This window comes from Octopus bimaculoides, chromosome 9 (genome assembly GCF_001194135.2).
Source record: "Octopus bimaculoides isolate UCB-OBI-ISO-001 chromosome 9, ASM119413v2, whole genome shotgun sequence".
Classification (NCBI taxonomy): domain Eukaryota; kingdom Metazoa; phylum Mollusca; class Cephalopoda; order Octopoda; family Octopodidae; genus Octopus; species Octopus bimaculoides.
Window position 1 is genome coordinate 48,353,206 of NC_068989.1, and position 13,599 is coordinate 48,366,804.

Here is a 13,599-nt window from a genome sequence, read left to right on the forward strand (position 1 = left end):
TACAAGATTGGCTTTCCTGATTGCACTTTTACTAGTAATCCTATAATTCTTTTGAATTTCTTTTCTATGTAATTCTAGGTAATAGTCCTTGGTAAGCCTGTACAGGTTTCCTGTTTTATCCGATTGAACTAGTATCTCATCCATGCTGTGAATTTCTTTGGTGATATTAGGAAGATACCTCAGATGTTTATTCCTTAAGGGTGAACGGTGGGATTTCACATTCCTCATGATAGATCAGAGATCGTCTTCAAACTGTTTCAATCTTGGGTTAGGTGGAGGATTGTTTTTAGATTTGAACAATTTTTTTAATTCAGAAGCTGGATCATTAGAGGGCTGTTTAATATCTTTATGTATGTGTGTGTGTGCTTGTGTTATTTCTTTACTACCCACAAGGGGCTACACACAGAGGGGACCAACAAGGACAGACAAACAGATCAAGTCGATTATATCGACCCCAGTGCGTAACTGGTACTTATTTAATCGACCCCAAAAGGATGAAAGGCAAAGTGGACCTCGGCGGAATTTGAACTCTGAACGTAGTGGCAGACAAAATACCACTAAGCATTTCGCCCGGCGTGCTAACGTTTCTGCCAGCTCGCAGCCTTGGTGTATGTGTGTAAGTGTGTGTCTGTGTTTGTACCCCCACCATTGCTTGACAACCGATGTTGCTGTGTTTACTTCCCCGTAACTTAGCCGCATGGGAAAACACACCGATAGAACAAGTACTAGGCTTACAAAGAATAAATCCTGGCTGCAGTCACATGACCGAAACAAGTAAACCAATAAAAGACCATGCCATTTTAATCCCGAGCAATGCTGGGTATATCTGCTAGTATATATATATATATATATATATATATATATATATATATATATATATATATATATATATATATATATATATATATCTACTAGTATATATATAAAACCAGTTCACTTCCCATCTTTATCTTATTATAGCTTTCTCTCTCTCCCTTTCTTTCATCAATTCTTAGGTTTATATGAGCATTTCTTTCTGCCACATAAACTTTAATATATTCTCATCTTCCCCTCATTGTCTTAGTTGCTTTTTTCTCCTCCTATACCCTCTGACACTTACATAATCATAAATCTTACACTTTCCGTCCTTTTATTCCCTTCCCTCATGCATTATATACTTTCTGCATTGTCACTGCTGTCTGTTGAATGTTTTATATGTAATCTTTCAGTATCTACATATCATTATCATTCCTTTTCTGCTTCTTTTCCACAGCTCTTCATGTGTCTTTTCTTTATCTACCTCTTTTACATTCTTATATTTTTGTATTTATTCTTTCCACCCTCTTTTAACATTCATTTACATTTATATTTCTTTCTCTCTCTCTCTCTCTCTCTCTCTCTCTCTCTCTCTCTCTCTCTCTCTCTCTCTCTCTCTCTCTCTCACTCCTTCATTCTTCTCCCTGTTTTCTTTCATATATATACCTCTTTGCCTTTCATCCTTTTGGGGTTGATAAAATAAATAGCAGTCGAACACTGAGGTTGATGTAATCAACTAGCCTCTCTCCCACCAAAATTTCAGGCCCTGTGCCAATAGTAGCAATTGTTAGCGCATTGAACAAAGTGCTGTAATAACTATTGCTTCTTGTTGGCTGCATATAAGATGATAAACAACACTCATGGACAATTAATAGAAGCTTTATTTACTGCACATATTCAATAATCTTTTGGTCAAGGGATGAAGAATCTGTGGGTCATTGGGTGAAGAATAAAGACAACAATTTATACACACTGGGAGAGACAACTCTGGAGTTTATGGTAAAATAGCTGGTATGTGTAGATCGATGACTGGGCTGTCACAACTAGGAAAATATTGTGTTAAATTCAATGCCAAATTTGTACTTTCAATCTGCAGAGCTGGAGAAAGGATAAAATGAGAATGAAGTTGTTAAAACAACAGTCTCAACATTCTGAGGTTACCACCAAAAATCCCCCCTTCTATAAGGCTCATTAGAAGGTGCTAGACAATCAAAGCACATCATGGCTCAATGCTGATTGGTCAGTTAATTGGCCAGCATTCGCATGGCTGTCCAGTGATTTGGTTTTAAATCTGCTACAATGTTTAGCAGCATTTCTTCTGGTTTTACATTCAAAGTTCAAATGCCAGCAACTTTACCTTTCATTCTTCCAGGCACAATAAAATAAATATCAGTTGAACACTGGTAGACATAACTGACTAGCCTCCCTCACACCAAAATTTTAGGCCTTGTGCCTATAGTAAGAAAGGATTCTTAACCTTGTTTTGGATGAAAGGTGGATTAGTAGAATCACATTACAGCATTGGAAAATGTGAAAATTAATATTTATAAAATTTAAGTTTTAATTTCTTGAAATTATTTCCCCTTTTCTTTAAGAGTAGCTCAGATTTGCTGCTAGGTTATTTTTGTTTTCTTCCTCCAACTAAGAAAGTTAAATCAGTCAAAAACTTACTTTTTTCCCTCTGTCATTCATACTTGAATTATCCAAATTCTTTATATCTACCCACATATGGGTTTTTTTTAGCTCTCCAATCACTTTTCTTAATCATACAAATTACTGTTGGGTAAAAATATCATTAATGACTTTATCAAATTTCATATAAGAACCTAAATAACCAGAACTAAATTATTTCAAAATACAATTTTTTGGGACATTTTCTTGACAAGTCTGTATTTTCAGATTTAAGATACTGTTATGAAAGCTTGCTTTAGTGCATGGTGGGGAGAGCATAACATAAAAAAGGGTGGGAGGAGACTTGATTAGTAAGAACAAAAGATAAAGAGATTGTTCATTATCAACATCGTGTTATTTCAAGATGATGGCAGTAACTGTTTCGCGGCATGCAATAGCTGATGACTGTGAACATATTATTGGTTTATTCAAGGTATGTGCTGAATACTTTAAGTGAACTTTTATTTGTTAATTAATTTTGGGGGCTAAAATATATTTAAGTATCATAAAATCTTCATGTAATCTCCTTTATTGTGACAGCCAGAACTGCAGCATTTTATCATTATGAACAAAGTGAGCTCGTCATATTATATTTATTTAGTTGTCCAAATAACAAAATAACAATCAGCTCTTGCATTGCATCTTTTTTCATGCACTCCTTTGTTGAGCATTCAACTTTACAGTCCAAACCAAAATAATGCAAAAAACAAAAATATTGAAAAATACTTGACTGCCCAAGTCATTTTACTTGCTTGAAGAACTTTTAATGTATATGTTGCAACTGTGACTATTCTATATGATTTTTTTTCTCTTTTGTCAACTCTCTCAATATATTGAGCAAAATTTAATATAATTCCTGATAAAAATTATTTCAGAACAATACAATTTAAAACAAATGCTAACTCCTATCTAACTAATTATCATGAATTGTATTAAATTTATTGAATATTATTGTAACCCTTGTTCACTATTTTGTCAGTGTTTGTGTTTGTGTGTGTGTGTGTGTGTGTGCGTGCACGTGCGCGCACATGTGTGTGTGTGTGTACATACACACATGGAATTTTGGTTTAAGCACCCCATATAACTCCTTATAACTTTTTCTGTTGGACTTAGAAAATTTTTGCGAATTTGTGTTTTAAACACTGGAGTTGATACGATTGTGTGTGAGTGTGTGTGTGTGTGTGTGTGTGTGTGTGTGTGTGTGTGTGTGTGTGTGTGTGTGTGTGTGTATCTTTCTGTTTATCCCCCACCAGGTGTTGGTATGTTTATGTCCCCATAACTTAGTAATTCAGCCAAAGAGATTCATAGAATAAGTATCAAGCTTAAAAAATAAAATAAGTACTGGGGCCAATTAGTTTGACAAAAATTTCAAAGTGGTGCCCCAACTTGGTCACAGTCTAATGACTGAAACGAGTAAGAGATAAAAGACATTACACACACATATATATAAATATTTTTTTTCTTGGAACCATGTCTGCATCAATGAATTATTGAATTTAACTTTTCTCTGAAAGATAATGAGGCGATAATGTTGGGTGTCAAAAACATTGAGTGATCAAGAATGACCAATGAATGTGTGATTGAAAGAAAGACAGGGAATTATTTGTTTATGTGAACTCAAACTGATCAATGAATTGGATCTTTTTGGTGCAGACCTGTTCAAAAAAGCCATAATATGAAAATTGTAATCTTCATAATTAGAGGTCTTAATAATATAGATTATATGAAACTTTCAGTTAATTTTAATTATAGTGTTTAACTGGTGTTTGATTATGAGAATATATTTTGGTTCTCAATACTAGGAACAAGTAAAATCTGGAGAAAAGAAAAACCCACCTTCTGTGGATGGTAAGTATATGTCCCTTATTGCTTAACTTTGTTCCAATCAGTCTTGAATGTGAAATAATAATTAGTGTATTTACAAACATGAAAATTTTGTTTTGTTGTTTGGTTGCTTACTAGTCACCAAAGCATGAAGGTGGTGTATTTGGACCAAACTGCTGGTATGAATTTCTGACTGTTGTGATCTGAATTTAACTCTTTAGTATTCAGATTACTCTGTCAAATGCAATACTTATTTATTTTCATTGTTTTGAATTAATCAATCATTATCTCAAGCATTGAGATTTTGATGATGTGATTGCTTATTTTTAGAATGAGATTGTTGGGTAGGTGTGGGAGGCCAGATCAAGTCAGTTTGAACATAAAACATGTAGAATATTTAATGAAGTTGGCAGAATGGAATAAGTACATTTATTTGCAAGGGATGTGAGTTCTGAAGTTTTGAGTAAAACCCTTTCTCAGAAAGAGAAACTGAAACTGCTTAAGCTAGCATTACTAATCCAAACCCTGGGTTTTATATTCAGTTTTGTGTAAAGTAGACATTATGTAGACATGGCTGATATTTGATTGAGGATTTTTTCCCCTTTTTATCTACAAAAGAAAACTGAAATTACCAGTCTTTGTTGCCTTACTAACACCAACCACTTTACATCATCTACTGAGTGCTTTTTTTTTTTTTTTCATCACACTAGCACTAGTGAGGTCACCATGTTGCTTGCAACTCTATGAATCCCAAGGAGTTGGGAATCAGTTTTATAGTAAAGGACAAGGTGTTAAAGAATGAGAGTAGGTGGGGGTGTGGGCAGAAGAGGTACTTTAGAGTAGGATGGTTACTCACAGTTGATTAAAAGTGGAAGAGAATGATCAGTTGGAGCTTTGAAGAGATAAGTAGTGGAGGCGAGGAGTCCTGGTGACCTCCACCCATCAAGGCAAGAGGTGAGTGGAAGGTTTTTATTGAGGAGCAGGAGATGGGGAGGAAGACTGCAACTGTTAATGTTTTATAAAGAAGATATTATTTAACTTATTCGTTCATACTATAACAGTAGTTGAAGAGGAAAGAAGCCAACTAATGGTTATATTTTTATGTCTACTTTATTTTAGATCTAAAAACCTACTGTTTGAATGGAGAGAACTCGTTCAATATCCTCATTGCTGAATGGAATCATAAAGCTCCTTCAAAAGGTGAGATTTTTGTTCAGTGTTGCATTCTTCTCTCTGTCTCAGTGGCCAACTTGCACATCTCTGTGTTGACAGCAAACTCGACTGTGTCTGTGTTGGATTCTATGACTGGATGCTCTTCTTAAAACCAACCACTTTACAGATTGTAGTGGGTGCTATTTTTTTTTTGTGGCCCCTGCACTGGTGAGGTTACCAAGTACTTGCAAGACAAGACCCCTCAACTGATTGGTATAATGACCTTTTGAATGATAACTGACAAGAAAAGAGCACGTCCATGTCTTGTGTGTGAGTTTTCCATTTGCTCCTTTGTTGAGCTTCTGTTTACATATTCACATACACATTCTTACAATTGTCGTGATTTTCTAGCAGTTGACAGACCAAGCACAGGACCATTGGTTGGATATATGTTCTACCAATACATATTCTCCACATGGGAAGGCATGACTATACAAATAACTGACCTGTACGTGTCACCACTACCACAATATGAGTTCATCTGTAAAGATCTGTTTCATTTCCTATCCAAGGTAATATAAATTTAGTTTATCTTTTTCTTTGTATTGTAGTTTGCTTAAAAGATTGCAGTATGTGTAAATGATATGTTTGAGAAAATTTTTTTTTCCTCATTTTGAGCAATTCAGATAAGCAAACAATAAGAAAAGGTACTGTTTTATTTAATATGCATTGTTTTAATGATCCTATAATATTGGGTCATCCCATATATAATGAGGATTTTATACTTCTTTTATTTTTCAAAATCAAGATAAACAAAGTTCTTTTTTAATGTGAAATATACTCACCTTCATTTTCTACATTGCTCTTCCATCCATCTGGCAGACTTGCAAGGCTTCTCTTCCAAGATTCACTTGTCCGTGATGAAAGATACTCCTCCAGTACTGTTCTGACCTCATCTACAGAATTCATATTTTTTCTGTCCAAATAATTTTGAAGACTGCAGAATAAATGATAATCAGATAGGGCAATGTCTGGTGAATATGGGGGGTGGGGTATCGTTTCAGCCTCTGGAATGTCAACCTTGCTGTATGTGGCCAAGCACTATCCTGACAGAACACCTTTCATCTTGAAACCAAAGATTGTCAATTTTCTTCTAGCACTGACTTAAGCCACTCAAGCTGCTCACAGTAGATCTCCTTTGTTATTGTTTGGTTTGGATTTAAAAGTTCAAAGTGGACTAAACCTTTCACATCCCACCAAACAGATAACAACACCTTACATGGGTGACGACCTTCTATAGCCTGAGGTGTCAGTGTTTCTCTTTTCCCTACCCACTGTCTTCTGCACTTGACATTTTTATGGAGAACCCATTTCTGTCACTATCTGTCCCAAAAAGGTTCATTTGTGGGATGTGACAGCAAAGAGAACACATTCACTCTCTGCATGTAATTAGACTCAGAAAGTTTGTGAGGAACCCACTGACTCAATTTTCTAACTTTTCCAATGGCTCACAAGTGTCAATGAATGGTTGAATGACCAAATTCAAGCTTCTCTGCTAGTTCCTCAACAGTTACAATGGGATTTTGTTCTACCAGGGTTTGCAGGATGCTCTTGTCAAGCTCTATAGATCTTCCAGGATGAAGATCATCTTTTAGGCTGTAGTTTCCTGCTCGGAAATTCTGGAACCACCGTTGACACTGGCTTATGTTTATTGTCTGATCCCTATATACTGCATTAATATTCCTTGCACTTTCTGTTGCACTGTTGCCTTTATTGATTGCATAGAGCTGAATATGCTGAATATGCTCCTTTATCACTTCCATTGTAGCTTTGAAAAAAATTACTGTTAAAATCAAACTGCACTCTTCAAAACTTGCACTAAGAATAAGGGCAAAGTTAAAATTACTACCTGCTTTTATAGCAAGTTGATGCAGGTAGTTTATCCTGTTCCCCTCTGTCTTTTAGTTAATGCAATTGAAACAAATGCATTATTTATGGGATGACCCAATATTTCAGGAAAGATTTCTCCTTTTCAAATAGAAATGTATTGTTACTAGCAAGTGTACTTCTATAGTTTTTCATTTTATACAATACTTTAAGTGAATTTGGTTGATGGAAACTGTAGGAAGCTCATCACATATGCATGTGAATGAGTTTAAACGCACACATGCAAACGTGCTAGAATGTTGATATTCCACAGTTTCATTTGTCACCACCAGAATGAAATGGTGTTGATGTTTATTGTTTACATTCCTTGTTGGTGTTATGACTGGTTACTCCACCCCTTTGAGTACCTGTTGAATAAAAAAAAAATCCCAGACTTGACTTTGATTCAGTCCCACTGTGCAGTAGCTTGGGCAAGTGTTTTCTGTTATAGATCCAGGCCAGTCAAAGCTTTGCAAGTAGATTTTGTTGATAGAAACTGAAAGAAGCCCATTGTGTATATGTATATAATAATTTATATATATAAAATTAATAAGGTAAAAAATGGAGAGTTGAGGACGTATAGTTAATTTATTTGTATCATAGTTTGTTGTTAAGATTTAAATACAAATAAATTTTAAAAACACAATAGAAAACTCAATAATCTACGTATTCTGACCCCTTTGTAATGCGTAATCCAAAGCATTTGGGTTAAATCCCATGTTAAGAATTTGTTATCATTTTAAGCTGTATGGGGCAGAATCTCTTCAGAGTTTCTTGTTTTGATAAAATGGAGGTTACATATTTATTGAAGGGACTCAATTCAACAACTAAAGAAGTTTAAAATGTTATTTCCTATATATTGAGTGAATGTACTTGTTAAGGTTATCATTCAAGAAAAATTAAAGATAAAATAAAATAAACATATATTTAAAAAAATATATGAATAATATGAATAATAAAATAAAAATAATGCTATATCTGTATGGGAAAATAATCATGTAATAAAATAAATAAATTAAAAATATACAATAAATAATAAGTAATGAATAATAAATAAACCGTTATAATTGTATATTTTCCATTGGCTCGCTATTAGATACAAGTAAATATTCATGTATATGTGTTCGTCGAATCATATCTAATCAAATTTAATCGTTTATATATATGTTAGTATCTACTCAAATTTGAATAATCTAGCCGTTAATAGATGTATCAGTCAAGTTAATATATATACATAGACTTCTATACAAGCACTTGACAACTAGTGTTGGTTTGCTTACATCCCTGTAATACAGTAGTTTAGCAAAAGAGACTGATAAAATAAGTATCAGGCTTAAAAAAAAATAAGTATTGGGGTCAATTTCTTCTGCCCTTCTAGACTGTACCCCAGCATAGTTGTTTCCCATGGACAGAAACAAATAAAAGATAAGATACTTGAAAAACCGGTGAGAGTTCTGGACAGGAAGAGCATCTGGTCATAAAATCTTACCTTAAATAAGTCCTCATGGAAAAATGGACATTAAATAAAGGAATTAATCTCATACTTTTAATGATGTCAACATTTTTATTTAACAGCAAGATCATTATAAATCATAGCTTTTAATTGTGTGTGTTTTCTTCTTTTCCCTTCTTGCAGATGTCTGTAGATGAGAATTGTGTTCAAGTGCAATGGCGAACAAATGGTAACAATGACTTGAAAAACTTAAGCAAATATTTTAATGCCATGAATATGACAGAGATGGCAAATTGTCTTGCAAAGAAACTCGAAAAGCATCAGCTGAAAGAAATTTGCTCTAGTTGCTAAGAAATGCAACTTTGTTCTCTTTTTTTCTAAAGGAAAATTAAAGACTAATAAACGGTAACTGTTAATATTATTTGTTCAGTTTATATTTTCTTTCGTATTTTTCTGACAACAGTTATGAAATGTAGATTTTAGGTTAAAAATTCACAAGAAACAATGTTCTTGTTGTCTAGTTCTATATCAGCTCTAATCAATCTGACCTATGGAAAAGTCATTGTATCTTTTTAGAGACTTATATTATCTAATGTGTCCTTCCTTTTTTTCTTTTGAGACTGTATGGCTTGTTTTAAGAGGGATTTAACTGTTGTTTCTAGCTAGTCAAATACCTCCACACAGACTCTCTTGTTAGCTCAATTCATAGTGGTCATGGTACATGTGTCTTGTACTGTAGTTTCAGGTTGAACAATAACTTTTGAGTGGAATTTGGTTGGGGAGAACTGTTGTTGCATGTTGAATATTCTGTCAAAGATGTAAATATTTGTATGAAACCCAATGGACTGATGTTCTGCAAATGAAGTCCTTTGTGATATTTGACCTTTATGAATTTAAAGATACTCCCTTGTCACTCTTGTTAGGAATGTAATGAACCAGTGACTGACCTGATGGAAACCTGTATGTAATCAATACTATTATTCACATATTGCACTATAATATATGTAAATAGATGGATGCAAGCATGGCTTTGTAGTTAAGTTTTCAGGTCTATTCTACTGAGTAGCACTTTGGCCCCATATATTCTCCTATAGTACTGTGCCAAGCAATGTCTTGTCAAGTAATTTGGTGCATAGAAGTTCAGGAAGCTTGTTTGTGTAAATATTTGTATGTGTGTGAATTAATGTTTGTATTCCATGCTTCAGCAAATTAGTGGTGATATAGACATTATGACTTGTGGCTCTGTGCTTTCAAAAACCTCTGAATCAGAGAATCTCTTACTATAAAAAAAAAAAAATGGTGGCAAGTGATGGCCATGATTGTTTTTTGTGTGTAAGTAGAATATCAAGTATACCAAAGATGGATGATATTTGCTTTCTAATAAACATGCAGATGTACAATAAAAATGAGTTTATATAATTAAATTTAATGGTTTCAAATTTTTGCACAGTGCCAACAGTTTTTGTGGGGAAGGGGGTTAGTTGATTACATCTACTCCAGTACTTGACTAGTACTTATTTTACTGACCCTGAAAGGATGAAAGGCAAAGTTGACATTGGTGAAATTTGAACTTTAAACATGCCTATCAATATTTTGATAGGTTCTGCCATGATAATGGTTCTGCCAGCTTGTCACCTTTACAATTAAACTTAAAGCTTTGAAATGATTTTATGAAGCAATGTATTTTATCTAATAATAATTAAAAACCAAATATGAAATGACATTTAAATTTTTTTTACAAATCAATAACAAAAACGTCAATGATATTTTTTAAAAAAAGCTCTTTAATTTAATTGTTCAGTAATCACAGTTGTTGCTGCCATATATATATTTCTTTTTCTCTAATTTCAAAATCTACTGTCTTAAGTCTTGTACCATATGTTCCAATAAAAAGAATTGGAGGAAATATATCCTAATTCACTACAAAAAGTATTCCAAATAACTGGAGTCAACTTACATAACAGTACATTAGTGTGTGTGTGTTTTATAAGGCATAGTTTTTGGATATTTTCATATCAATTTTGCTAAACCAAATATCTCAGAGCTCAATTAAATTAACAGGAATACCTAAAAAAAATTCTAGCCATTTGCCTTAAATAATGTCTGTACTATACATATGTTATCAGAAGGGGTTAATTTCAGTTCTTAAACTAATACTGCACAAAAGTCAATGAAAAAGTCTTTCAACACAATTCAAAAAGGTTTTCCTTTCTCATTTTTTTTTCTTCTTTACAATGAGGTGTCTATATTTTATTTTATTTTCTTCATATACAGAGAGCAAAGGCAGGAGATAAGGGCAGAAGAAAAAATACACAAGCAAGAATCTGCAGATGGATGGATAAACATTTATATGTGTGTGTAATTATTGCATATTGCTTTATTTTTTAATTGTAGCTATTTATAGAATAAATATTAATTGAAGAACTCTATACCTTTTAAACAGACTACTGTATTTTCTTTTCTTCAAAAAGATTGTCAGTGACTTCAAAGTTTCAATATAGTTGCCTTTGTCAATCAACAGTAGCTAAGCTGAAACTGAGATGACTTGATTTTTTCCTGAGATTAAGATATAACAGCAGATGAAAGTTAATAAAGGAATTTCTCCTTCTTTTCTTCCTACCCAACTCTGGCAACATACATCTTCAATATGTAACAGTACAAAATCCCACACATACACACTTCTTTGTATAGAAGTGTGGGGACTTTTCTAGTAGTGATGAAGTGCCAGCTATTATCTTAATTCATGCACTGAATAAATTAAGATTATGCAGATTATAGACAAGAGTCATGTCATGTTTTAATACTTACAATTACACTAAACAGTGGATTGGTAAAATTGTTACAGTATCAGAAAAATGCTTTCTGCTTTTGTATCAGCTCTTTACCTTCTAAATTCAAATCTGCCTTTTGTCCCTCTGGGATCAATAGAATTGGCTAACCCCATGCCTCAAAATTAATGGTTTTGTGCCTCAGCTGGAACCAATATTTATACATCACTGCTAAATGCACATTTCATATCACTTCTCTTATACATAACTGATTGTGTATGTTTAAACTTTGTACAGAGATGACTCAAAACTAAAGTAGGGGAGAGTTATCATCAGTTTCCTTTACTGGCATGGGTTTGATGGCTTGACGGAAACTACCATGCAAATGTCCTTAAAGATGGATCTGACCCTTTTTTCAGAATTTGCAGAAAATTCAGAGAAAATTGATCATGTTGTTTCTGGCTGCCCAGTCTTCACTGAAAAAGATTTAGGTGGTCTGTTTGTATCAGGGTTGTGGTGTCATCTAAATATGACTCTAGAAGGCTGTAATATCATTTGACAGGAACATAGTGTAAAGAATACATAAAACAAGGCTGTAACTTTAAATGCCTTTAATGTCAGCCACACGTATATATACAAGCTGAATGATAAATGGAAATGGTTTGATGCGTAGAGGCCATGATCTATCTTCTCCTGTGCATTGCCTCCTGTCTGCTAGTTGCCGTGTGTCATGAGAGAGTCAACTAGATTATGTCTTCACGGTCCAACATCTAGATGCCAAAAGAGAAAGTCACAAGGCCTCGTATCAGAATCTCACAATCTAGTGCCAGTTTGTTTAAACCTGCAGTCAAGGGAGGTAACTGCGCCTACAAGGAATACCTCATAAGACATGACAGACTAGGGCAGTACATCCACTGGAATGCTTGTAAATACTACAAAATTAAATCCCATGATAAGTGGTACAGGCACCAACCAGAGGATGTAGGAAATGGCGAGGGCATCACCATCTTTTGGAACTTCCCAATACAGACAGACAGAAAAATTGACTCCAATCAACCAGACATTGTGATCAAGGACTACAACAGAGGAACTTGTCTGTTAATAGATATATCTGTCCCACAAGATCAAAATATCTCAAGAAAAGAATACGAAAAACTTTCTCACTAAAAAGATCTGCAAATAGAAATCACAAAAATGTGGAAGCTTAGTACTATGATAATACCAGTATTAATCGGTGCGTTGGGAATGATAAAGAAGGGAGCTGAGAAGTATATTAAGCAACTCCCTAGTAACTCCAATCTCCGTGAACTACAAAAGATAACCTTGATGGGTACAGCCCATATACTACGGAAAGCACTCTCCATCTAAAACACAATAAATGTGGTGTTAATTTTAGAATACATAGCAAAACAAAAGTGCCCTTGCTACTTTTGGCCTCCAGACGATGCCTGGACCTTTGCCAACACAATACCAATGTCCTCTCAACAATTAACTCGAGATGATTTTTAAAATGAGAATATCTGAAATAAAATCCTTCAGTGAATATCATGAGACCTTTTGTTTTTCTCTTCTCTTAAATTCTGCTCTTCCTTTAGTAATCCTGTTGTTTTAGATCAATGTATAGAATTACGTATATATGTAAGTATACTGTAAAGTGTTAAAATGTATGTATAATCTCCTAATATAATAATGAGCATTGTCTTTTTATGTTTGTGTGTATGTGTGTGTGTGTATATGCTCACACTTCAAATGCCGTTTATTGGCTTTTTCACTCCTTTTGTTATTCATCTCTCACCCTTTCCTTTCTCATTCACACGACACTCTCTTTACCATTTATCTCCTCTACCATCACCTCTCACTCCGGCTCTATTATATAAATGTGCACATATATATATATATGTGTCGTGTGAATGAGAAAGGAAAGGGTGAGAGATGAATAACAAAAGGAGTGAAAAAGCCAATAAACGACATTTGAAGTGTGAGCATATGTGTATGTAAAAGAGAGGTATG

The 13,599-nt window shown here is 34.0% G+C and overlaps 1 protein-coding gene across 6 annotated transcripts in view; it reads left to right on the plus strand.

Annotated features, from left to right (window-relative positions):
• The first annotated feature begins 1,489 nt into the window (after nucleotides 1-1,489).
• The window catches only part of LOC106878857 (thialysine N-epsilon-acetyltransferase), a 25,205-nt gene continuing 13,095 nt past the window's right edge, over nucleotides 1,490-13,599 (plus strand). For 2 of the 6 annotated variants that reach the window (XR_008264896.1, XR_008264894.1), the window contains exons 1-6: nucleotides 1,490-2,899; nucleotides 4,269-4,314; nucleotides 5,410-5,490; nucleotides 5,854-6,014; nucleotides 9,005-9,226; nucleotides 11,096-11,173. Coding sequence is in view for 1 of the 6 variants with exons in the window: in XM_052970674.1 (XP_052826634.1) it covers nucleotides 2,831-2,899; nucleotides 4,269-4,314; nucleotides 5,410-5,490; nucleotides 5,854-6,014; nucleotides 9,005-9,172 (525 nt within the window). In the remaining 5 variants the exon portion in view is untranslated. Of the gene's footprint in view, nucleotides 2,900-4,268; nucleotides 4,315-5,409; nucleotides 5,491-5,853; nucleotides 6,015-9,004; nucleotides 9,231-11,095; nucleotides 11,251-13,599 lie in introns of those variants that run through there. The other 4 variants (XR_008264895.1, XR_008264898.1, XR_008264897.1 and 1 more) reach the window with 4 other exon arrangements.